Source organism: Zingiber officinale, chromosome 6A, assembly GCF_018446385.1.
Source record: "Zingiber officinale cultivar Zhangliang chromosome 6A, Zo_v1.1, whole genome shotgun sequence".
NCBI classification, from domain to species: domain Eukaryota; kingdom Viridiplantae; phylum Streptophyta; class Magnoliopsida; order Zingiberales; family Zingiberaceae; genus Zingiber; species Zingiber officinale.
The window spans coordinates 110,233,929-110,259,462 of NC_055997.1; the positions used below are offsets into that span (position 1 = coordinate 110,233,929).

Below are 25,534 nucleotides of genomic sequence, written 5' to 3' on the forward strand. Positions count from 1 at the left end.
CAGTCGCCTGGGGCACCGTCCCCATGTTGGTTGCTACTCGGAAAACCTAGAGGTTCCACTGTACAAAAATTTTATACAAAGATCTGAACCTTTTCCTAGCTACCATGTGTTCTTTTAAATTAAATTTTGGATCGCCTGCGAAACTTAACACGTTTGATCCAAAACTTAATCTATTTGTTCTTTTAGGTTTTGACTTGGATCTCCTGCGGAACTTTACACGTTTGATCCAAATCACCTAAGTTATTAATTCCATTAAATATTAATTTCCATAATTGGTTCCCAGTACTGACGTGGCGAGGCACATGGCCTTCTTGGATATGAGAGCAACCACCACCGACTAGACAAAACCTTTTATAGAAAGCTAATATTTAATTTCCTAAAATAACTTTAGGTTAACCGAAAGGAACAATCAAATCACAAGGAAAAGAAAAACAAAAGAACACTATATCGAAAACAAATTTGAAACACTAAAATCGTATGCCTCTTGTATTTGGTATTATTTCCAAAAATAACTAGTATGATGCGGAAAGGAAAAATACTAATTATATCTTTTAGAAAGACCTCTTGATCTTCTACCGTATTCCTCTTCTAACCTCGGACGTTGTGTGGGCAACGATCTTCCGAGATGAGAACCACCAACCACCTTCTTCTTCCTTACAAGTTTCGGCCATCAAAACTTCTCTTAGGATGAAGAGGTTCGACCACCACCACCATGCTCCAAGGGATGCTAGAAACAAAACTTTCTTTCTCTCCTTCTTCTCTAGACTTGATCCGGCCACCATATAAATCTCCACAAGAGGATGAGGTTTGGCCATCAAAGAGAAGAGAGGAGGATGGCCGGCCATACCAAGGAAGAAAAAGAGAGAGGAAAAATAATAGAATTCTTGTCATGAAGGCACCTCTACCCCCTCTTTTATAATCCTTGGTCTTGGCAAATAAGGAAATTTTAATAAAAACTTCCTTAATTCCTTTGTCATGAAAAATAAATTTAATTGATATAAAATCAATTTCTCTTTTATTAATCAACATGGCCGGCCACAATAATCTAAGCAAAGGAAATTTAATTCAATCAAGAATTAAAACCTTCCTAATTTGTTTCCGAAAATTTTAAAAATAAAATTTCTCTAACAATTTATCCCTTCATGGTGATTTGTAAAAAAGGAAACTTATAAATTAAAATCTCTCTTTAAACATATGGATATTTATAAACAAGGAAAACTTAAAATCTTTCCTTTAAAAATAAATCTCCATGACAAGAAAGATTTTAATTAAAACTTATTCTCCTCTTAATTCCATGTTGACACATCATCAAACTTCTCATGTTGATTTAAATTTGCAAGCAAAACCAAACGTGAACAGAACTTATCACGTTTGACTTAATTGCCAAGCAAAACCGTGAACAAAGCTTTCTCACGTTTTAAGTAATTCATGTTGACTTAATTGCCAAGCATAAAAACGTGAATTGCTTCTCATGTTGATAAGCAACACCAACATAAGTTGATGTTTTGTTCACGTTGATTTCAACAATGTGAAGCTTACTTAGATAGCAACATCAACTACATGAATTAGAAGATGGGCTTAGATGGATACAAGATTTTATATAGAGGCTACGATAGGGACCGAGAGGAGGAATTGGTTTTGGTCTCCCGATAAAATTAAGCATCCCGTGTTCGCCCCGAACACACAACTTAATTTTATCAATGATAATTCATTCCACTAGAGAACTATCATTGAACTACCGCACCAATCCCAAATTATATTTTTGGGCTCCTTCTTATCATGAGTGTGTTAGTCTCCCTGTGTTTAAGATAACAAATGTCCACTAATTAAGTAAGTTACTGACAACTCGCTTAATTAATATCTAGCTCCAAGAGTAGTACCACTCAACTTCATCAACATGTCGGACTAAGTCCACCTGCAGGGTTTAACATGACAATCCTTATGAGCTTCTCTTGGGGACATTCTCAACCTAGATTACTAGGACACAGTTTCCTTCTATAATCAACAACACACACTATAAGTGATATCATTTCCCAACTTATCGGGCTTATTGATTCATCGAACTAAATCTCACCCATTGATAAATTAAAGAAATAAATATCAAATATATGTGCTTGTTATTATATTAGGATTAAGAGCACACACTTCAATAATAACTGAGGTCTTTGTTCCTTCATAAAGTCAGTATAAAAGGAACGACCTCAAATGGTCCTACTCAATACACTCTAAGTGTACTAGTGTAATTATATAGTTAAGATAAACTAATACCTAATTACACTACGACCTTCCAATGATTTGTTCTTTTCCATTTTGGTCGTGAGCTACTGTTTATAATTTATAAGGTACTGATAACATGATCTTCTGTGTGTGACACCACACACCATGTTATCTACAATATAAATTAATTGAACAACTACATTTATCATAAATGTAGTCATTTGACCAATGTGATTCTTATTTCTAGATAAATGTTTATACCAAAAGCTAGGCTTTTAGTATACACTCTAACAATCTCCCACTTATACTAAAAGACTAAGATGTCATATCTGCTGCCATACATCTGATTCCCATCCCTTCAACATGCCCATCAAAAGCTATTGCCTTAAGGACCTTAGTGAAAGGATCTATAGGTCATCACCTGATGCAATCTAGGCGGCAACAACTTCTCCTCGTTTATACGATTCCTCGTATTGGGTGGTACTTGCGCTCTATTGTGTTTACTTGCCTTATAGACTTATGGTTTCTTCGAGTTTGCTACTGCACCAACATTATTACAATAAATTGTAATAATTTTTGGAAAAACCAGAAATCATATCTAAGTCTATCTTGAGGTTATTGAGTCATTCAGCTTTTATGGCTACCTCAGAGGCTTGCCATATACTAAGCTTCTATGGTGGAGTCCAGAAAAACACCTATGCTTATCACTCTTCCATAGTTATGACTTTACCTCTCTAAAGTAAACACAAAACCCCGAGGTTGACTTATTATTGTCCCTATCTGATTGGAAGTCAAAATCCATGCAACCCACAAGGACTAAATTAACTGCCTTGTAAGCTAGCATATAATCTCTAGTGCCTCTAAGGTACTACAATATATGCTTTACTGCAGTCCACTGTCCTTGTCCAGGGTTACTTTGATATCTGCTAACTATGCCCTTGGCAATACAGATTTCTGATCTCGTGCATAGTATACATTAGGCTTCCAACAGCCGTAGTATAAAGAACTGCCTTTATTTCCTTTATCTCCTTTGATGTCTACAGAGACATATCTTTAGATAAAATTACTCCATCCTGAAAAGGTAAGAAACCTTTCTTGGAGTTTTGTATGCTTAAAACGAGCAAGGATTTTTCCGATGTATGAAGCTTGGGATAAGTAAAATATTCTTTTCTTGCGATCCCTTATTACTTTGATCTCAAGAATATATACATTCTCCCAAGTCCTTTATATCAAATTGTTTGGACAACCATACCCTTACTTCTGACAACATTTTAATATTGTTTCCAACTACCAAAAATGTTATCTAAGTATAGTACAAGAAATACCACCACGTTTCCATCACATCTTTTGTATACACAAGACTTATCCGGTTACTAAATCCATAGATCTGGATTACTTTGATAAACCGGATGTTCCAAGACCTTGAAGCTTTGCCTCAGTCCATAGACTGATTGAGCTTGCACACAAGATGCTCTTAGCCCTTTGCAATGAACCCTTCTGGTTGCTTTATATGGATGTTTTCTTCAAGACTTCCATTAAGGAATGCTGTCTTGACATCCACTTGCCAAATAGATAAAAGAATCCGGATAGACTTAAGCATGGCTACCAGTGAAAAAGTTTCCTTTTTCATCTAGCCTTGCTTTGAAAGTTTCTACCTTCCTGTCTATCCCTCTTTTCCTAATATAGACCTTTTTACACCCAAAGGCTTTTATACCATTTGGTGGTTCTATAAGCTTCCAGATTTTATTAGAATACATATATTCTAATTCTGTTATTCATTACTCTTTGCCAAGATATTGCATCTTTATCTTGGAGTGTTTCGTCATATGTCCGGAGATCAGGTTCATGTCCTCCAGGGATCGAGTCCAAAAACTCTCCTAAAACATGAATCTTTTTAGGTTGCCTAACAACCCTCCCACTACGATGAGGCACTTTCTGCAATTGTGTATCATTTGTGATACGTGTTGCAGTTTCCTTGTGGTATCTCATCTTGTACAGTTGGTACTAGATTAGACATGTCTTTTATTATTTCCGTAAGAACAAATTTACTTATGGGCACTTGGTTTATTACATAGTCCTTTTCTAAAAATCGGTCATTGATACTATCAATGACCTTCTGATTTTTAAGACTATAAACCTACTTTCATTTCTCTAGGATAACTCACAAACAAGTGAATTCCTGTCCAACTTATCATTGTCTCTCTTCAGCATATGTGCTGGACTACCCGAGCCCGAATATGCTTCAAAATAGGCTTACGGCTATTCAACAATTCTATATGAGTAGAGAGTTCTGACTTTAGAAGGTACTATGTTCACTTCCGTTTCCAGAGTATATCCTTAAAATGAATTTGGTAATTTTCTAAATAACTCATCATTAATCTACTTATTTCCATAAGAGTCTTATACCTTCCTTTTTCTACACCATTCTGTTGGGGTATACCAGGTGTTGTTAGTTGGGATTGAATCCCTACTTCCGATAAGTGACTCCTAAATTCTCCCAAAAAAGGTACTTGCCACTACGATCTCACCGTAGTGTCTTGATACGTTTACTTTGACGTTTCTCTACATCAGCCTCGTACTTCTTTGAACTAATCAAAGCACTTAGACTTGCGGCACATCAAGTAAATATATCCGTATCTCAAATAGTTGTCTATAAAATAGACGAGATATTTGAAAATAACTTTTGTCTGGATAGTCATAGGATCATACAAATCAGAATGAACCAATTCCTATATATCTTTGGCTCCATACTCCTTAGACTTAAAAGCTCCTTGGTTATTTTCCTTCCAAGTAAGACTCGCAGGTTGGAAAGATTTCCACTACTAATGAACCCAAAAGATCATCAGCTACCAATGAATCCTACTTAAGTTAATATAACCTAGCCTTAGATGTCAAAGATATAATTGGTTCATTTTCGAAGGTTGCTTTCTCTTAAGTTAGAAGATGTGTTATTAATTTCCATTTGTTGCATCGTGGGAGTTATTGGATTATAAATTGTCAACCAACATACCAGAATAGATAACTTGCCTATTTTTCTTGATAACAACTTTGTTATCAAAATAGACACAATATCTATTCTATAATAGTTTAGAAACTGAAATCAGGTTCTTTCTAAACTTAGTATGTAAAGACAATTTCTAATAATCCAAATTTTATTCCTATTAGAGAATAAACCTCTCCCACTGCAACAGCTGCTACTTTTGCAGTAGTGCCCATGTGGATGATGTTTTTTTTATTTTCATTTAGTTGTCGGGTTTCCTGGAACCCTGCAATGAATTGCAGACATGATTAGTGGCTCCCATATCTACACACTAGGTACCGGTAGATAACTCCACTAAACATGTATCAACTAATGAATAAAATACACCTATATTGTTCTTAGTTCTAAGAGGACAGTCTACCTTAATGTCCAAATTCTATTTCCAATCAATTATAATTGAGACCACTAAGTCTATCCTAAAGTATATCAGCTAGGGATTGATCATCATCCTAAGAATCACAAAAATATTTGGTTAAGACCAACTCCTTAAAAATTCCTATGAATTTTGTATGCCACGTTAGTGTGAACGTATACAAATTCAAAGAGGAAATTTTATCATTTAATTTTATTATCTCGTCAACCTTATTTTATGACGAATAAAATTAATAGTTGGTCTATCTTTAATCAAATATTTGGTCAAGACTCTAAATTTAAAATAATATTGATTCCTCTAACAATACTATTTAAATTTACCAACACCTCAAAACACCGTGAATTTTGCATGCCACGTTAGTGTGGACGTATACAAAATCAACATTTGTAAGAGGAGGGTTTTACCCATTAACTATCTTGTCAACGTAACTTTATGGCAAATAAAATTATCTCAAACACCGTTAATTTTGTATGCCACGTTAGTGTGGACGTATACAAAATCAATCATTTGTAAGAGGGGTTTTAACCCTTTAATTTTATTATCTTGTCAACCTAGTTTTATGACAAATTAATAGTTGGTTTCATTTGGTCACACAAATAATAGCAGTGACTCCGATGGGGAAGATACTATTAGATGTGTCTAAGTGTATACCATTACTTGACACTAAGTCCATTAATAAGATTATGCCCCTTCCGTTGGGGAAGATCACACGCTCTTAATTAACTTCCTATAGTCATCCAAAAATGGAAGTCTGTTCTAGTGATCTGCAAACAAGCTCATCCGTTATGGAGGAAGGCACTCAGAGCCAACGCGCAAGCTTGTTTGCATCACTTACAAACCAGTAATGGAGACCATGGGATTTACTTAAAAATCCCTCTCCCACTTAGTTATTTATAAATGAGGAATTTTAAACTATGCTAGCCTACTAAACTTGTAAACTAACATGCACACACAACACAATATAAAAGCAATAAATAGAAAATCTAATTTTCAACTATTATGACTTTTATCTCTAGTTGTCCTCCGTGTGTTGTCATCCCAAGCTGCTGCCATATTTGGCCACCGCCACCGGGTCTAGCTGTCGCCTCCATCTTGCTCCTAGTTCCGCTGCGCCTCTGGTCCTTAGAAAGTTCCACGCTTTGCAAGATTCGATCCGCGACATAAATAGAATTTTACATTTTGATCCTATATTCCATAAAAGGAATGTACATATATCTAGATCAAAAATAAAATCCTAATAAAACTAAATACAGCTCCTGCTGTATTTTAATACAATCATGCACACACATATAAATGCCCTTGACATGTCCAAGGGTCCAATCACACACATAATAATTAAAAGCCATAATAGTTGGATCCTGCATCCACAAAGTTAGCACATCCTACTATTAACCTGCCTAAATTATGTATGACATGTGCATAATTAACCTAATACCAAATACACAGAGGCAAAACCCTAGCTCTGATACCAATTGTTGGTTGCTACTCGGAAAACCTAGAGGTTCCACTGTACAAAAATTTTATACAAAGATCTGAACCTTTTCCTAGCTACCATGTGTTCTTTTAAATTAAATTTTGGATCGCTTGCGGAACTTAACACGTTTGATCCAAAACTTAATCTATTTGTTCTTTTAGGTTTTGACTTGGATCTCCTGCGGAACTTTACACGTTTGATCCAAATCACCTAAGTTATTAATTTCATTAAATATTAATTTCCATAATTGGTTCCCAGTACTGACGTGGCGAGGCACATGGCCTTCTTGGATATGAGAGCAACCACCACCGACTAGACAAAACCTTTTATAGAAAGCTAATATTTAATTTCCTAAAATAACTTTAGGTTAACCGAAAGGAACAATCAAATCACAAGGAAAAGAAAAACAAAAGAACACTATATCGAAAACAAATTCGAAACACTAAAATCGTATGCCTCTTGTATTTGGTATTATTTCCAAAAATAACTAGTATGATGCGGAAAGGAAAAATACTAATTATATCTTTTAGAAAGACCTCTTGATCTTCTACCGTATTCCTCTTCTAACCTCGGACGTTGTGTGGGCAACGATCTTCCGAGATGAGAACCACCAACCACCTTCTTCTTCCTTACAAGTTTCGGCCATCAAAACTTCTCTTAGGATGAAGAGGTTCGACCACCACCACCATGCTCCAAGGGATGCTAGAAACAAAACTTTCTTTCTCTCCTTCTTCTCTAGACTTGATCCGGCCACCATATAAATCTCCACAAGAGGATGAGGTTCGGCCATCAAAGAGAAGAGAGGAGGATGGCCGGCCATACCAAGGAAGAAAAAGAGAGAGGAAAAATAATAGAGTTCTTGTCATGAAGGCACCTCTACCCCCTCTTTTATAATCCTTGGTCTTGGCAAATAAGGAAATTTTAATAAAAACTTCCTTAATTCCTTTGTCATGAAAAATAAATTTAATTGATATAAAATCAATTTCTCTTTTATTAATCAACATGGCCGACCACAATAATCTAAGCAAAGGAAATTTAATTCAATCAAGAATTAAAACCTTCCTAATTTGTTTCCAAAAATTTTAAAAATAAAATTTCTCTAACAATTTATCCCTTCATGGTGATTTGTAAAAAAGAAAACTTATAAATTAAAATCTCTCTTTAAACATATGGATATTTATAAACAAGGAAAACTTAAAATCTTTCCTTTAAAAATAAATCTCCATGACAAGAAAGATTTTAATTAAAACTTATTCTCCTCTTAATTCCATGTTGACACATCATCAAACTTCTCATGTTGATTTAAATTTGCAAGCAAAACCAAACGTGAACAGAACTTATCACGTTTGACTTAATTGCCAAGCAAAACCGTGAACAAAGCTTTCTCACGTTTTAAGTAATTCATGTTGACTTAATTGCCAAGCATAAAAACGTGAATTGCTTCTCATGTTGATAAGCAACACCAACATAAGTTGATGTTTTGTTCACGTTGATTTCAACAATGTGAAGCTTACTTAGATAGCAACATCAACTACATGAATTAGAAGATGGACTTAGATAGATACAAGATTTTATATAGAGGCTACGATAGGGACCGAGAGGAGGAATTGGTTTTGGTCTCCCGATAAAATTAAGCATCCCGTGTTCGCCCCGAACACACAACTTAATTTTATCAATGATAATTTATTCCACTAGAGAACTATCATTGAACTACCGCACCAATCCCAAATTACATTTTTGGGCTCCTTCTTATCATGAGTGTGTTAGTCTCCCTGTGTTTAAGATAACAAATGTCCACTAATTAAGTAAGTTACTGACAACTCGCTTAATTAATATCTAGCTCCAAGAGTAGTACCACTCAACTTCATTATCATGTCGGACTAAGTCCACCTGCAGGGTTTAACATGACAATCCTTATGAGCTCCTCTTGGGGACATTCTCAACCTAGATTACTAGGACACAGTTTCCTTCTATAATCAACAACACACACTATAAGTGATATCATTTCCCAACTTATCGGACTTATTGATTCATCGAACTAAATCTCACCCATTGATAAATTAAAGAAATAAATATCAAATATATGTGCTTGTTATTATATTAGGATTAAGAGCACACACTTCAATAATAACTGAGGTCTTTGTTCCTTCATAAAGTCAGTATAAAAGGAACGACCTCAAATGGTCCTACTCAATACACTCTAAGTGTACTAGTGTAATTATATAGTTAAGATAAACTAATACCTAATTACACTACGACCTTCCAATGGTTTGTTCTTTTCCATTTTGGTCGTGAGCTACTGTTTATAATTTATAAGGTACTGATAACATGATCTTCTGTGTGTGACACCACACACCATGTTATCTACAATATAAATTAATTGAACAACTACATTTATCATAAATGTAGTCATTTGACCAATGTGATTCTTATTTCTAGATAAATGTTTATACCAAAAGCTAGGCTTTTAGTATACACTCTAACACCCCACTCACTTGCTTTGACTCGGGCACCCGCCTTCTTTATAAAGAGCCTCACGGTTACTCTTTTATCCTATCCATCTCCATTCTGGCTCTCCTACTTGCTTTCTTTCTCCCCTTAATATGCATTCTCCTTCTTCTGACGAAGTTGATCAACCGCCCTCCCAAATGCAGATAAATCAGCTCACCTCGCTACTTGTCGCGAGAGAACGCGAATTGGAGCGCGTGTCCTAGGATCGGGATCGCCAGAAGGCTGCCCTGCGTTCCATGGAAGATCAGTACCGTCTGGCGAAGTACTGTGTGCATGCGGAAAAGGCGAGGAAAGAGGAATGCCAGGCTAGCGCCAACTTAGCCTCCGAGAACGCTTGACTCAAGAGCATGAGGCGGAGTTATCCCTTCTTCGTACGTGCCTTGATGTCAAGCAAGACACGATCGCCCAGCAACAGGCGGTCATCGACTCCTTACGGGCAGAGCTGGCACGGGCTCAGAATGCCCCTGAGTCTCCCGACAGGTATTCACGTGGGAGTGCTCATTCTCCATGGCCAGTCCCTTCCACGAGTTAAAGCTGGTCTTGGGGATAGTTGTCTCAGTGACTCCTTTGTCATACGGCGTTCCTGCTTGTGGCCTTGGTTGTATCATCTTCTTGCTGAACTATGCTGCTACCCTTGTATTTTGTCTTTTTCCGGCCTGATCTCTTCTGCTCAATTTTAATCCAGGCAGCATTCATAAAAAACTGGCTTGTATGTAAGAAACCAAAGTCGCGTCATGCCTCGTCTTTATGTATGGATTTTGAGTAATAAAACAGATACAAAGCTTTAAGAATTAAAACTGTGATGAACGCGCAGAACCTGATTTCGTAGTTAATACTGACGCTCTAGGAGTAGGGTAGATGACGTTCCGCATCCTTTGCCCTGCGTATTTGCTGCATATTTGAAATTTGCGTAAAGTAAAGCTGACCTGATTATGGAAAATGCTCCGCTCAAGGTGAGGCATATCCCTCAGAAAGGTAGTCAGGCATAGGCACCGAGCTGGCTTATGATTTTCGCAGAGGAGTTGATTTTTGATCCCCGAGTGGGGGCCGTTCTGAAAGGTCGTTGAGCGTGAGGACAGAGCTCACTTTCGATTCTCGCATGGGAGCCGACCTGACAGGTCGTTGGGCGTGAGCACAGGGCTCACTTTTAATTCTCGCATGGGAGCCGACCTGAAAGGTCGTTGGGCGTGAGAGCAGAGCTCACTTATAACTCGCACTGAGGCGAGAGTCTGGGGCTACCGACCTGAAAGGTCGTTGGGCCTGAGCACATGGCTTACTTTTAATTCTCGCATGGGAGCCGACCTGAAAGGTCGTTGGGCGTGAGAGCAGAGCTCACTTATAACTCGCACTGAGGCGAGAGTCTGGGACTACCGACCTGAAAGGTCGTTGGGCGTGAGCACAGGGCTCACTTATAATTCTCGCATGGGAGCCGACCTGAAAGGTCGTTGGGCGTGAGAGCAGAGCTCACTTATAACTCGCACTGAGGCGAGAGTCTGGGACTACCGACCTGAAAGGTCGTTGGGCGTGAGCACAGAGCTCACTTTTAATTCTCGCATGGGAGCCGACCTGAAAGGTCGTTGGGCGTGAGAGCAGAGCTCACTTATAACTCGCACTGAGGCGAGAGTCTGGGGCTACCGACCTGAAAGGTTGTTAGGCGTGAGCACAGGGCTCACTTTTAATGCTCGCATGGGAGCCGACCTGAAAGGTCATTGGGCGTGAGAGCAGAGCTCACTTATAACTCGCACTGAGGCGAGAGTCTGTAATAATACTCCGGTCCGAGACCGGTGGCGATGGCGCTGGTCCGAGACCAGTAATAATACTCCGGTCCGAGACCGGTGGCGATGGCGCTAGTCCGAGACCAGTAAGAACTTCAAACGACACAAGCCTAGATGTACTCCCTTCATCCGTCCTGCCTGCGCCGCTCCTCTTGCTTTAGTTAATCTGGTAGTTATTGCTAGCTTTGGCCTTACTCATTTGCGTCGCGTCTTTTCCTGCAATTGCATCACGCACGGTATAGAATTAAGAATGAGAGGGGGAGCGTAAAAACCTCACTCCACCCTTGGGCCACAATGCCCTTGCATCTTATGATGACTCCGCAGTTCTCGTGACGCGCCTGGTCAGCTGATCGGATCGGGGCTACCTATGCAGAGCTGCTTGCTCGGTCGAGGAACATCCCCACAGACCTGCTTGCTATTTTTCTGGTCTGGCAATCGCTTCCAATGCCCTGTCTTACCTGCGACCCTTTTGAATTGCTTGGCTTCTGCAGCTTCATGAGACTTCCCGCCTAGCCTCGAGCTTTTCACGAAGAATGCTTCTTTTTTGAGGCCACATCCCTTCATGATTACCTTGCCTTGTCGATCTTTAATGCGTTTCTTCTTACGATGACACCTGTCCGACGCCTTTACTGCACACGCCTCCTGACGCCAGCATCTGGCCCCCTTTTGCACCCTTCGGCGCTTGTTCCTCATCCGACGGCGTTGAGGCACGTTACCCCAAAAAGATATTCAGCTCACCTCTCGATGTTTCCTAGGAATGAATGGGCTTTATAAACCCTAAAGGCAGTCCGCTTTCCTTACCCCGATGCTTCGCCTTCCTCCTCCCTTCGTTTGCGGCCGTTTCTAGCAGTGCAGCTCCTCGTCTTCCTGCTTGTGCCTGACCTGTGACCCTTCTTATCTTCATCCCTCTCGCCTGCTTGCTCTCCACAGCCATGGATGGTAAGGACCCCCTCTGGTATTCACATTACATTTCTGATTTAGACCATCACGACCTGTTTTCACTGCAATCCCACTTGGGGCTAGACGCCACATATGAGTTTCGCCTTCCCACGACAGACGAACATCCTTCTTCTCCCCCCGAAGGGTTTATCACAGTCTTTAAGGATCAGGTCGTAGGCGGTCTTCGCTTCCCGTTAAATCCTTTTCTCTCTGAGTTGAGTCAGTATTGCAGGATTGGTATCTCTCAATTTGCCCCCAATGTGTTCCGAGTGGTCTGCGGAACCATCATCTTGTGCCGCATTTACCAAATCCCCTTGACCGCAAGACTATTCCATCACTTTTATTCCTTCCGGCGAGCCGAAGCGGGGGTATTCAATGTTCAGGCTAAGCCGGGCCAGAGGTTTTTTGATGACCTACCTTCTTCCAATAAAGGCTGGAGGTCTCGCTTTTTCTTCCTCAAGCCCCCCGTCCCCTTAGTCGGGCCTTCCCAATGACGCCCCCTCCTCGCTTCGGACTTCCCTTCGCATGTCCATGAACCTGCCTGCTCCGCTGCTATGGATAAGCTGAAATGTGTCGTTGTTCGCCTGTCTGTGCTGATGCTGGAAGGCATCCTACATGTTTTTGGCCTTAGTCCTGTCCCTACCGAAATTGGAGCTCCTTTCGGTAAGTCATTATCTTTTTGTATATTGCTCTTCGCTAACCGAGGTGCTTTTTCTTCTTATTTTTGCAGTGACCGCAATCCTCCGTTCCTTCGCCAGTCGAGAGACACCCGCGGTGGCCGTTCTACAAGCTCTGAATGAGGAGCTAACACTGGGTCTACCTTCTGCTCCCGCCGTCGCCGCCGGTCTGCAACTTTCAGAACCCCGGCTTTCTGATACGGAGGAGGCTCCGATGCTTGTTGAGCCACCTGCACTTAATCCAGCGGACTCAGCCCTGCCTTGCACCTCTGACCAACCTACGGCCGAGCTATCGCCTGCAGAACAAGTGCCTTCTCTTCCTCCGACTATGAAGCTGCGCCTGACACGCAAGGGCAAACGGACGGCCCCAGTCACTCCAACTTCTCCTCCACCTCCTCGCCGTCAACGCGTGTTGAGCATCTCTTCTCCCGCCAGGTTCTCGGACATGAGCTTGCCCCAGGAGACAAGCTTGGCCCGGGAGAAGGCCTCCGATCCGGAGGTGACACACCAGCCATCGGAATAGCTCAGTTGGTTAGAGCGTGTGGCTGTTAACCACAAGGTCGGATGCCTGGGGCCATCGTCTTTTCGGCTTTCCTCCTAGCGGCCTGCGCTTCTTCCACCTTGATGTAGGAAGAAGCTTTTTCCACCATGTCATCAAAACTCCGGGCGGGGTTTTTGATGAGGTCTCTGAAGAATTCCCCTTCTCGCAATCCGTGGGAGAAGGCACTCATCAATATTTCGGAGGTGGCGGAGGGGACGTCATTGGCCACCTGACTGAATCGATTGATGTAGCTCCGCAAGGGCTCGGTTGAATCCTTCTTGAGAGCAAACAGGCAGTGGTCGGTTTTCTGATACTTACGACTACTGGCGAAACGGCGTAGGAAGGCCGTTTTGAAATCCATGAAGCAATTGATGGACTCTGGGGGGCAATCCGTCGAACCACTTCTGCGCCGACCCAGACAGGGTGTGTAGGAATACTCGGCATTTGACAGCATCACTGTATTGGTACAAGATGGCCGCGTTTTTGAACTTCCTCAGGTGCTCTTCCGGGTCCTTGCTCCCATCGTATTCTCCAATGTTCGGGGCTCGATATCCCTTGGGCAGGCTTTCCCTCAGGATCTGAGCCGAGAAGGGTACTTTGTCATCTGGCTCTTCAGGCATGTCTCTGGCGGGGATTATCGCTTTTCCCTTTCCTGAATCCCGCGGGGGATGTAGAGAGCTCTCCGCTACCGACGCCGACGGCTCCTCTTTCTTTGGACTATGCTCAGGGGCTTCGGCTCGATGATAGTTGCGGCGAGGTTCCCGAAATGAAGCACGAGGGAGCTCTTCCTGCTGCTTCCTCTTTGAGCCCCTGTCGGAGGCAGGAGCTGGCTCTCTAGATGCTTCGGGCGCCAAGCGAGGTCGTGAAACCGTTCCTTTTTTTTCAGAGGCGACCTGCTTCCTGACCTCCTTAAAGAGCTCGTACTCCCCGACGGTCATGGTGACGTTAATCCACCTGCTGGAACTTCGACCAGAGTCCTCCATCTTCACGCTCCGGATCAGGCTGTTGTGTTTCCCACAGACGGTGCCAAATTTGATCCCGTCCGGAGGCTGAGTCGGACGGAGGCTGGTCGAGGTGTCCCGATGGTTGACGGAAGGTCGTAGAAGATGATTCGGCTCCCACGGGTGGCTGACGCTGCTGCAGGACCCTGCACACACTCAGACAATCTCCCCCCTCATGTTAGAGACCGAAACCCAGGGAAAAAGTCCCCGGATCAGTCCCTCCGACGCTCAAGTCAGGTCCTTTTCCCCCAGAAAGAACAGAGAGAAGAAGAAGGAAAAAAGTTGTGGAAAAAAGTGACCAGTGAGTGTGTGCGCATACCTGCATACGAGGGATTCTTCGCCTTTTATGCCTCCCCTTTTTGGAGCCTGCCATCCTGTCAGAAAAAACGTTAGACGCTGGGCTTTGTCGCCTCATTCCGGACACCTGTCGTGCTGCTATTTGTTGTGCGAGCATGTTTCCGTTTTGGAACCTCCGCCTTCGTACATGGATTTTGTCTTGTAGTGGGGGTCAGCTGGCAGGCTACTACTGGTTATGAGGGCATCTTTTCGTTTTAGGAATCTCCGCTTTCGCCCGCAGTGTCGATATGCAATGACTCTCCTCGGCGAACCATTGGGATTCTCCGCCCCCGTATTACTCAGCTCTTCCGATCCATGGTGTCCCTGCACCGGCCTGCACCCGTGGTCCGCATTTCCGGGCATGCACCCGTGGTTCGCATTTCCGGGCCTCACTTCCAGTTCTTTGAATCGCAGGCCGGTAGATCGGACTTCCCCTAAACAGCCTTGCCGATGCCGACCTGTATCCTGCGCTTTGTACTTCCCGGCCCCCAACCGCAGGTCTGTAGATCGGGCTGCTTCTGATCAGCTCTGCCGCTTCCGACCCATTGGCCTATACTTCCAGTTCCTTGAATCACAGGCCTGTAGCTCGGACTTCCTTTGGACAACCCTGCTGATGCCGACCCGTGACTTGTGTTCCGACTGACGTCTTCCCTCGTCTTCCGACTGCTTTGCCCCCTTGATTGACCAGCCTGCCTGACCTCTGACTATCACACCTGCTTGCCTTTAACCGCCCCGTCAGCCTGTCCATTGACTGCCGCATTACCTTGACTATCGACCACCACGTCTTCTTGACTTTTGACCGCCATATGGCCTTGACTCTTCTAACCCTTTCCTCATGGGCCCCTTCATTACCAACCGTATCAATGTGCTATTGTGATAAATCAGTTAGAAGAAGGCCAGAGATCTCTAGCAAAGTTTCATATTTTCTTTTTATTGCATAATAGAAACTATACTACTTGGCGCAGAGTGTTAATCAGGATGAAGCTTAACCTTCTGTAACTCTACACCAATTGAACATCCTTGTTTCTGTTATTTGGTGTTAGCATGCGGACCACTTAGCATTAGATAAATGATATGTTTTGTCAGTTTTGCTAAAAGTGGATTTGCAACTTTACAAGACTTAAATTCCTTATCAATTGAACATGAATCAAAAAATTTCTTGATGTTGCTCTTCCTGTTCAGGATTCTGCAGCACATTGAAAATGAATATGAAGCTCTGAAGGAAGACTATAAAACTTTGGTAGGTGAAATATTCAGTGTGTGCTGGACAGGTTCTCATGTGGTCAATTTATTTCATCTGATGAAGCTTCTTATTTTAGGAAGAGACATGTCTTTCACCAAATGCAACAAAGGCATCTGATAGGCGGAAACATAACCTAAGGAAAAGAGAGATTAAGCAAGGAATAAGGATGGAAAAAGTGACGTGTAAAATTTCTGCTTTACTTTCAGCACTTCAACTAGCTCTAGACGAAATGCCCGACATACAAGAAGTTATTTTGGTTCTTGGAGGAAGTCTTATAAGGCCTCAACATGTGTATCAGCTAGTATTCAATGGAGGAAAACTTGATTTTGGTATATCTACTGAATGCACCAAGAGTAAAGTTGCAGATTTCATTGCCAAAAAGGTTGGTCTTTTGTGTAACTATAGCTAGGTGTTCATTTGCATTTCTTAACTCTGCTAACTTGATTTTCATGACCAGTCTATTAGAGCTTTAATATCAGCTGGTGTAGGAAGCTTTTCTTTAATAGGTTTGCCACTTAATTTACCTATTTTCTACTCTAATGAAGATAACCGTAAGCACTTCCACTTAGCATCAACTCCGAGTTGTTCGTAGGCCAATCTAAGCTGTTCTTGCTGGTCAGAAGTTACTCAACTTTCAGACTGCCGCTCCATTTTTTGCCTAAGCGTTATTTAAGATTTAGCAGCAAGGTAACTCAAATCTCCTATAGTATTGATAGCATGCCGATATTATATCCGTCAATTCTGTCTCAGATTGTAAAAACTTTTAACTTGTTTGCATCATTACAGGTAGTACCGCTCATATTACATATAAAGTGCAAGGTTCCAATACCTCCCACTAGCAGTTCAGACAATACATCACTAGCTTCTATCTCTACATGTCCGAATTCAAATGAAAATGATGTGATGTGGTAAGTAGACCCCAACTTGTTAAGCAATTTTTTTACCTGTAGTTACGTGAAGCATCAATCTCATTTAGTCATCTTGTCCTCGAATTTATAAGATTGACATCATATTTTTTTATGAAGAGAAACTTAGCCATTAATGATTGCCGCTAGTGTTAATTCTAATGGAAAAAACGTTAACAGCATTACAAAGAAATTCAACCCACACCATCTTCCTACTCTGCTGATTGCGTTTCTCTGCATTCCATTGCAATTGTTCATCTGCAAGTTGATCTGACAAGTTCATCTATTATAGGTTTCAGTGCAAACATGCTATCAAGGGATTGGCATGCAAGGTTTCCCTCAGAATGCTAGAAGTTCAACTTCTTTCATAACAGACAACTGTATTTTTTCTCTCTCCTCTTTCTTGTTGTCTCTAGAGCCTTGGATGAACGGGCATAAGAATTCTCTGGCTTCACTGACCCCAACTCTATTCGTAGCTACATGTCCATTCTGGATATAAATGAACTATAATTACTCATATTTTGTAAATTGAATAACAGAATGAATGATTGATGAGTCAAGGAACCAGCATAGCATTGTAGATTGCATATTAAACCAGTGTTTCTTGTCCCAAGAGAAGGTTTTACCAATGGTACAAAATGTTTTGATGCATGGACAACCTTTGGCAAATAAATAAATAAGAATTTGAGCAATGGAAATTCTCATCTCGAGGTTCAAAATAAATCTTCATCCTCAACAACTTGAAGGAATTTCCCTTGATATAATAAAACAAAATCATCACTAAAAAAGTTTGCCAAAAGGAGGTTTTCTTGCTGTATCTCAGTTCTAGCCCACTCTCATCATCCAAATCAATAAATAAAACTGTAACAGTTCGCTGCGACTAAACATTAAAAAACTCCATGTAATAAACTACTATGCAGAAGATAGTTAAAAAAAAACCGACCAGATCTTCGCTTCACATGAAATTGGTGCCAACTTGATTGCAGGCAAATTGAAATCTCATCAAGCTGTTGATAAACAAGTATTCCATTTAACACATGCTGGGAACTGCTCACAAACAGACTAAATAAAATTGGTAGTAAGAGCAAAACAATAAAATTCATCTGCTTCCTCACATAATAAGAAATAGTGATGAAGATTCTGCAAGAAAAAGGGGAAATAAAATACAAGCTTGTCTGCTGACAAAAAATACCAGCACCTGAATATTCCAACAGATCTGAAGAATTTGTCTCCTTAACTAGGATTAAGAACATTGAACCTGCATCAGATAACATGAGATCAAAATGATATTTGAATGAATGAAGCAAGGCATAGATACTGCAGATCAACAAAGGTTTTCGTAACATTACAAAGCAACCATAGGATGCTACGTTTTGCCCCTTTGAAGGAACACATTCATTTTGGGCAACAAATAGAGACACATTAGCACCCGAATTCTGAATCTGCACTATGAATTTTAAAGTTCATCAGCATAGATAAGTCTCAAATCCTAATTAGCAAAAACTCATCTCCAATATATTGGTTGTGACCCAAATTAGAAAGATCACAACAAGTACTACAACCAGATGCAAGAAACTTTTGCAACGACCTATTTAACCATCTCTGTTTCAAGACAAGTTCATCTTTTCCTCCCGCCACGTTCCCTTAGAGCAAGTGTCAGAGCTTCACCAAGGCCAATGTTGTAGTATGCAAGCGTAAGATTATCCTTGAGAAAACCAGCCCGAGCACTCAGTTTCTGCTTATTAGCAGGAAGCTGAACCTCGGCTGCAATTTTCTCCTTAAGACTGCCAACTGTCTCAGCCAGAGACTGGACTGTGATCTCCAAAAGTTGACCTTTCAAGTTTCCTTCATCCACATTAGGAACCAATACAGAAACTCGGACAGATCCCTGGAAAAAACAATTAGTTACATGACCTGTAATAATCAATAGAAAGCAAATTAACACAAGAAAAGAGATGTTACAGGATGTTGAGCAAGGAACTGATCCTCTGGAATGAGAGAAACATCGTCGACTCTTTGCCGTTTTGGTTCAGGTTCATCAGGAAGTGGTGGAGCGTCCTCTGGAGGTGGAGGTGGTGGCATTCCATATGGAGGTGGAGGCGGAGGAACCATCTGCATGTTAGGCGGTGGCATATGCATTGGAACAAATGGTCGAGGAACCCCTAACGGTGTAAATTGGGATCCAGGAGGGGGAGGTACAGGAAAGCTTGGTGGGTTGACTTGAATTCCTGGCTGCTGGTTAATCATAATGGGCTGCTGTGACGAATTCAAAGGCATAGATGAAGGCGCAGGCCTCACAGAAGGCATCATTGGCATCATGCCAGGCCTTGGAGGAGGGACAACACCACCAGCTGATCCAGGAACAGAATATGGAACCATGTTCGGTGGGAAACGAGGAATATTTAGTGCCAATCCAGGAGGTGGAGGAAGCGGGCGGACTAACGGCACACCAGGTCTAGGTGCTGGTGCTGGACCTGGAAGTAACCTCAAGTCACTGTTAGCATCAGTTTGTTCCTCACCAGTAGCACCCTGTGATAAGGCTTGAGTGGCAGTGCGCCCAATACTTCCTGAGTGTCCATCCCATATGACCTGCTTTGGCTGCTCATCCTTCTTTTTCTCAATTTCTGCTTTAACAGCATTAGATACTTCTTCTTCTGTGGTGCCAAAAATATCAGGACGAGTTCGTGCAAGCCCAACAATGTTCTTGGAAATCTCATCATCAGGAGCAAGAGTAGTCTCCCGGATTTTAGCCATCATTCTTTCCTTCTGCTCCTTGTATTTGGGATCGATGAGAGAGATGCGCATGTGCTCTGCCATCTCATTGATAGGAATTAGCTCATTGGTGATGGGTGAAATCACAAAGTTTGTTGGATCTCGTTCAGCATGAATCCTCTCCTCAGGCCTCTTCCAGTTCTTCACTATCCGCATTGGAGGCTCAGGCTCATCACTAGGTGCCTTTATTTCACTCCTTTTCTCATCCATGCCATTCTCCTCAAGTCTTGCAGCTCTCATTCCTTCCTCAACAAGTTGTATCTCTTCTTCATCCATCTCCATCTCCATCTCTTTGCCTGGTTCAGCTATTTGATTTGGTTCCTCTTCATCCAATGCAGACATCTTGCTCCTCCTTATGACCTGATCCAATGTCATTGGCATGGGAAGCTCTTCTTCCTCGTCATCAGCGAACTCAATGGTTTCGACCACAACAAAATCATGCCAATCAATCATCGCCATTTGCATCCTCTCCTGCTCGATCTCATCCTCAGCCAAAAGCCTAGCTTGTTCCTGAGACCGCTCCCATTCCAAACGGTGCAAACATCTCTCGAGCACTGTTGTCCTATCCCTGATGCTTTTATGCAGCTTTTCTGTCAGCCCTGTTGGAGGCATCAGCACCTTGGAGTATGCATCCGTCAAAGTCGTGAAGAACGTGAACATGCTGTGTGTTGGCTTCAAGAAGTGGAATTGAGGGTTGCTCATCTCACGGTTTGAAAGATTGGTCAGGAAGTTCTTCCCATTGCGTGCGACAAACTGTGCAGTGAGCTTAATTATGTCCAATTCCTCACCAGTGATTCCTTCAGGGAGCCTAACTGTGTATTGTTCAGCGTCAGGTGGCTCAAGGACCTTCTTTGGAGGAATCCTGAACTGAGCAGCAGGGTCGACCTTAGCTGCTGCCTCATCGGATGGTGCAGTTGCAGATGTAGGGGCAATCGAGCCATCAGAAGGCAAAGGGGCAGCATCCGTCGCTTGAGAGGCGTCTCCTGGGGGCAGCTGAGGGGCACTTTGAGCCAAGGCACGTTGCTCTGAAACTTTATGCTGATAGTATGCATGATAAGGATCCGAAGAAATCAAAAAATTGAACTTGTTGTTCCCGGCATTATGAGCAAGTATTCTCTTTTCGAACTCAGGGCCATTTTTGGCGACGAAAGTTGCAGTCTTATCTATGATCATTCGAACATCTGGCGGAGGATGGATGATACCAATTGTTCTCGTGTGAGTGGCGACCGGAGCTGGAGGAGGCGGCGGGAGTTCTTTCTGATCCTGAGGCTCACTGATAGAGACATCGGCGGAAATCTGGGAAGGAGGAATCGGGCCTAGATCTCCATCGGCGGGCGGGGCTGGGAGAGTAAGAATCGAGGAAAACATCGCGCCCCCTCTGGTTTATCGTATCCTCGGTGGAATGAAGACCTAGGGTTAGAACAGCAAAGGAAAAAGTTACAAGGAGACACAATTAGCACCTTTTCGAAAACTTTTTTCACCAGGTTTCTCGATTCATTGATGGATCCACAGATCGTTGGGAAGAAACGAATAAAGTAACAAGCGGAATAAATTCGAAGCTCATGGAGAGAAGAAGAAGAAGAAGAAGAAGAAAGGAAAGATATGTACCTTCGACAAAGGTAGCGGCGAGAACGACGCCAGAGAAGATCCGTCCGGCGGCAAACGGCAAACCGTCTGGGACAAAAGGAACCGGCGGCTGGATTAGGGCAAAGCGCTCAGTCTGCGATTGTGTTCTAGTATTTGGCCCCTTCGAGTTTTAGATATTCCATACATAAATATACACACGCAAGTATGGGAAATTATATTTCGCCCCTCCCACAGATTCATATGGAACACACCCTTTAAGTTTTAAGATTATTAGTCTTTTTAAGTCGGTTCTGTCCGCTATAGTATACGTCTAAATTTATTTATTTTTTAATTAAGATTTTTTAAAGAAGAATATTATATATCTAAAATTTTTTGCTCTTGAATAATTTTAAACTTTAAAAATATATATAATATATCTTTAAAAAAATTTAAAATATTCTGATTAAATTCATAGAGCCTGGATTCAATCTCAAACATCTGAATTCAATCCAGACGCAAACCCACATGGTAATCCACAGCACAGCAAACTCGCTATTTGAGCAGCCCCTTATCTTTATTCTTTTACCAAAATATGTCATCATATTACCAAACTGTGTTTTACAACTTCGCTGTTACATCATTTTTCAAATATTCTCTCTTATTTTTCATATGATTAAATTGTAAAAAAAAATCTCCTCTAAATTGATAATCAAATCAAATATCCTGCAAATTAATTCACAAATTATATTTTAGAAATTAACATATAAGTCATTTTTTAATATGATTTATGGACAAAAGGTACATATTCCATTTCGTTCATCTCTTAATTTTGCACAAATGAATTTTACAATTTATTACTTGCATCAATGGTTCGGCGAGTTCAGGTCAAACTTGTGTCTCTTGTTGGCCTCGCCGTCGACCGCGAGGTGCGCCGCGCACCTAGGGCACCGCCGCGCCGCCGGCGACACGAGCACGTAGAGTAGGCAACCCGGGCACCTGGCTATCGCGGGCGACAGCTCGTCGAGTTCCCGATCACCTGTTGCCATCCGCTTCGCCGAGCAGTCGACGCCGGTCGACGGCGAGGAAGGAGTTAAGGGGGAGTCGTAGGGGCGGTGGCCAGCGCGCTGGAGGGCGGACCGCACCTTCTCGAGGGTGCACACGCTCTGGTACCTGGACGGCGGCACTCCAGCGTTGACCTCCGGGAAGAGCTCCGCGGTGGACGGCGGAGGAAGCGCGAGGTTGAGGTTGTGTTGATGGCAGTGCGCCGGATGCAGTTCGCGCTTCTGGAGGTAAGTCTTTCCCGACTGCAATTGAAGTTTTTGCAAACACTAGTTTCTTATATGGATCTCAACGGGGGGGAAAAAAAATCTAGTTTTTAGCAATGAGACCGTAGTAAACTTCATATATCAAATGCATCCCGTGAGAGATTGAAGTTGCAGTAGAACTCAGACAACAAAATTAGCCATAAACTATCACAGAAAGGATTACACTGTCGTATTTCTCATTTAGAATGATCCAAAAAGAACTATTTCACCGCAAAAAATCGATCTTGCTGGGAGGAGGAAGAACTGCGTGAATTCCAAACGTAAGAGATAGAGGAACAATAAGATCACTTACCACTAGGTCTAGCCGCCTCTCCCATCCATCAGGAACTCTGAGCTCGAGGTCGACCTCGGCGGATTTAAGCGAGACCCCACCACCGCCAAGCAAATCCCTGGTGACAAGCTCCCTCTTCCCCTCACCTTCCTCCCTCTCAGCAAAGTAACTCACGTCTGCTGCCATCGACAACCTCCTCTGATCAACCAAATATGAGAGATGGAGAGAGTGAAACTGATAGCGTTCCAACAGGATTTTCCAGTCTGCAGGGTCATACAAAAAGAAGCTGCCTTTGAGAGATGCATTAATGGCGTCAATAAATGAGAGATACTGATGGCAGATTGCATGAGCCTCACAGTTATTGTTAACTAACAGTTTGACTGTTGATTCAGGACATCTGATTTTTAAAGAGATTTGTGAAATAAAATGGTAAAAGAAAAAAGCTCTCACCATTATAGAAATTTTCAACCTATTCTTCCATCTTAAAATTAGTAATATGGGTAGGACTAATAATATACAAAAATAAAAAAAATAAAAAAAATTGATAATGTAAGGTCCAAAAAAAATTATATGGAGATTTTTTTTTCTCTTACTGTGAAGAGAGTAATAGGTTTTTATATTTTTGATGTGTCATTGAGGTGACATATTTGAGACTATAAAAAATAGCTCTTATAGAGTTCTCACCATTGGAGATGCTCTTAGCTTTGGATTTTCATCATTAGTTTTAAGTCCAAGGAATGGTACAACAAATGGTGGCTATAGAATTTGATTTTTATACGTATAGGAGTAAACCTCATTGATCAATGGAGGCTTAGGTTGAACTTAGGATCTTGCAATAACTTACGGTTGGTATTTTCCATTGATCCTGTTCGAAAGCGGGAAGGTGGAAAGCTGGGGATGTGGCGGCTTCGTTGACCGGTTGTAGACCTCGCTTCGCACTACAAAACAAGTAACGTCAGTGCGGAGCCAGGGAAGGGGTCCCGGCGTTGGCCCTCCGATGCTCAAGTCAGTCACCGGAATAATGGAAGAAAGCGGAGCAACAGTAACTTTAGTGCAAACAGTGAATAACGCGTACCTCCGCCAGTGATTGACTCCTGGTGGGCAACTTGTACACTCCTCGAGACATGAGCACGTTCTCCAATATATCCTATGAAGAATCTGTCAAGAAAGTATCTCTGACACTATACGTTAACAGGATATGCCTGACAAGACAGTAGAAATTTCCGTCGTACGATCTACCTGTTGTCTATACCTCGTGTCAGCGATACTATCTCCCAGAAGGATATCGAGAGATACGACAATGGTCCTGCTGCTTGGCCGAGCGGGGTAGCCGCTCGGCCGGGACACTTCACTACTCTTCCCTGCGGTGACTGTGTAGTAGCATACCCCTCCCATTCGTACAAGCTCTCCGGTCTCCTTGGCGTCCTGTTGCTCAATCTTGAGCGTTTGATTATCTTATCATATTATCCCGAGCCGGACGGGTGGTCCGCTCGAACATGTCTCCCACCGGTCGGGCATTGATTGTCCCGACCGGCCGTTGCAATCGTCATCCGTTCGACCCTTTGACGCCCTGGCGTTGATCACCTTGACTTTGACCTCCATCTCGGCAGTTAACACCGTGCCAGGTGGACCTCCCTATATCACCGCATCACAAGCCTCCCCTCAAGTCTAGTCGAAGGAGGTTGTAAGTCCGACTGACTGGACAAATAGCGTCTTCAGTGTTTACACGACCGATCGGACCCTACATATACTCCCCAGTTTCTGATCGGCACAAACATCTTCGCTATTTGGCTTCGTTTAGTCAGGCTGGGTCTGCAGTTGCCGCTCGGATCATGCCTCCCAAAGAAGATGGTATCTAGGTCGTTCGGCTATATGACAATCCATTATCTATGCTCGATCGAGACGATGGGTGATAACAGTTGGCGAATTTTCTCCTTTCCTTGCGCTCCCTCGGCTAAGCGTCCTGACGTCATCCAAATTTCTTGAAGACTGTGTAAATCTTTGATAATTATGGCCGAGCACACGACCATACCTTTTAATTAAGTCTCATTAATGCCTTCCGCTAACTGTACACTACGTGTCCTATTTTCTGCCGCCACACGTTTGACGTGATAGGCAGATATCCGCTGGCGACGTGACAGGCGCCATTTCAAATTCAACGACTAGATTTTCTCCTAGTTTTTCGTAACCCTAGATCGGACGACTCAGGTCGATCGACCGCGAGGTTTATAAACCTCACTTGTGTCGCCGTCTTCTTCCTTCCTCGTGCTTTCGCCTTCTTCCCTCTCTGTAATGTTGCGCTTCTTCTTCTTCTCCGGCGATCTTTTCAGTAAGCTTCTTTGCCTTTTTCTTACTCGAATCTGTTCATTGTTCTTCCTCGACTCCTCTATTTTCGATGGCCAGTTCCTCACAATCTTCCATTTCCATTCTTGGGCTCTAGTATACTTTCACCGAGTCCAAGTTTGACGAGGACGACGTTGGGAGTCTGAAATCTGCCTACCATTTTCCATCCGGCTATCAAATTGCTATTCCGGCCGCACGAACCACCATCGGGTTGTTTGTGTTTCT

At 42.4% G+C, this 25,534-nt stretch overlaps 2 protein-coding genes and 1 long non-coding RNA gene across 5 annotated transcripts; 1 reads left to right on the forward strand and 2 right to left on the reverse strand.

The window, feature by feature from the left end:
• Window positions 1-16,052: 16,052 nt before the first annotated feature.
• Window positions 16,053-16,286, forward strand: LOC121994306. The gene is made up of 2 exons (XR_006115673.1): window positions 16,053-16,124; window positions 16,204-16,286. It is a non-coding gene; the product is annotated as an uncharacterized LOC121994306 (long non-coding RNA).
• A 1,535-nt stretch (window positions 16,287-17,821) lies between these two features.
• Window positions 17,822-21,571, reverse strand: LOC121997415 (probable splicing factor 3A subunit 1). Of its 3 annotated transcripts, XR_006116268.1 has the most exons (6): window positions 21,413-21,571; window positions 18,995-21,214; window positions 18,621-18,920; window positions 18,382-18,474; window positions 18,231-18,290; window positions 17,822-18,039 (listed from the first exon to the last, which is right to left on the reverse strand). XR_006116268.1 is itself a non-coding variant. In XM_042551811.1 (4 exons), exons 2-3 carry the CDS (start codon window positions 21,170-21,172, stop codon window positions 18,651-18,653), a joined length of 2,448 nt encoding a protein of 815 aa, XP_042407745.1. In that variant the 5' UTR covers window positions 21,173-21,214; window positions 21,413-21,571; the 3' UTR covers window positions 18,357-18,474; window positions 18,621-18,650. The 3 variants fall into 3 exon arrangements, 2 of the variants coding, with proteins under 2 accessions (XP_042407745.1, XP_042407744.1); XM_042551811.1 differs by lacking the exons at window positions 17,822-18,039; window positions 18,231-18,290 and having other exon boundaries at window positions 18,357-18,474; XM_042551810.1 differs by lacking the exons at window positions 17,822-18,039; window positions 18,231-18,290 and having other exon boundaries at window positions 18,357-18,920.
• A 662-nt stretch (window positions 21,572-22,233) lies between these two features.
• On the reverse strand, window positions 22,234-24,827 carry LOC121995144. The gene is made up of 2 exons (XM_042548964.1): window positions 22,988-24,827; window positions 22,234-22,674 (listed from the first exon to the last, which is right to left on the reverse strand). The coding sequence occupies exons 1-2, from the start codon at window positions 23,417-23,419 to the stop codon at window positions 22,234-22,236; spliced, it is 873 nt and encodes a 290-aa protein (XP_042404898.1). The 5' UTR covers window positions 23,420-24,827.
• Between the last annotated feature and the right edge of the window lie 707 nt (window positions 24,828-25,534).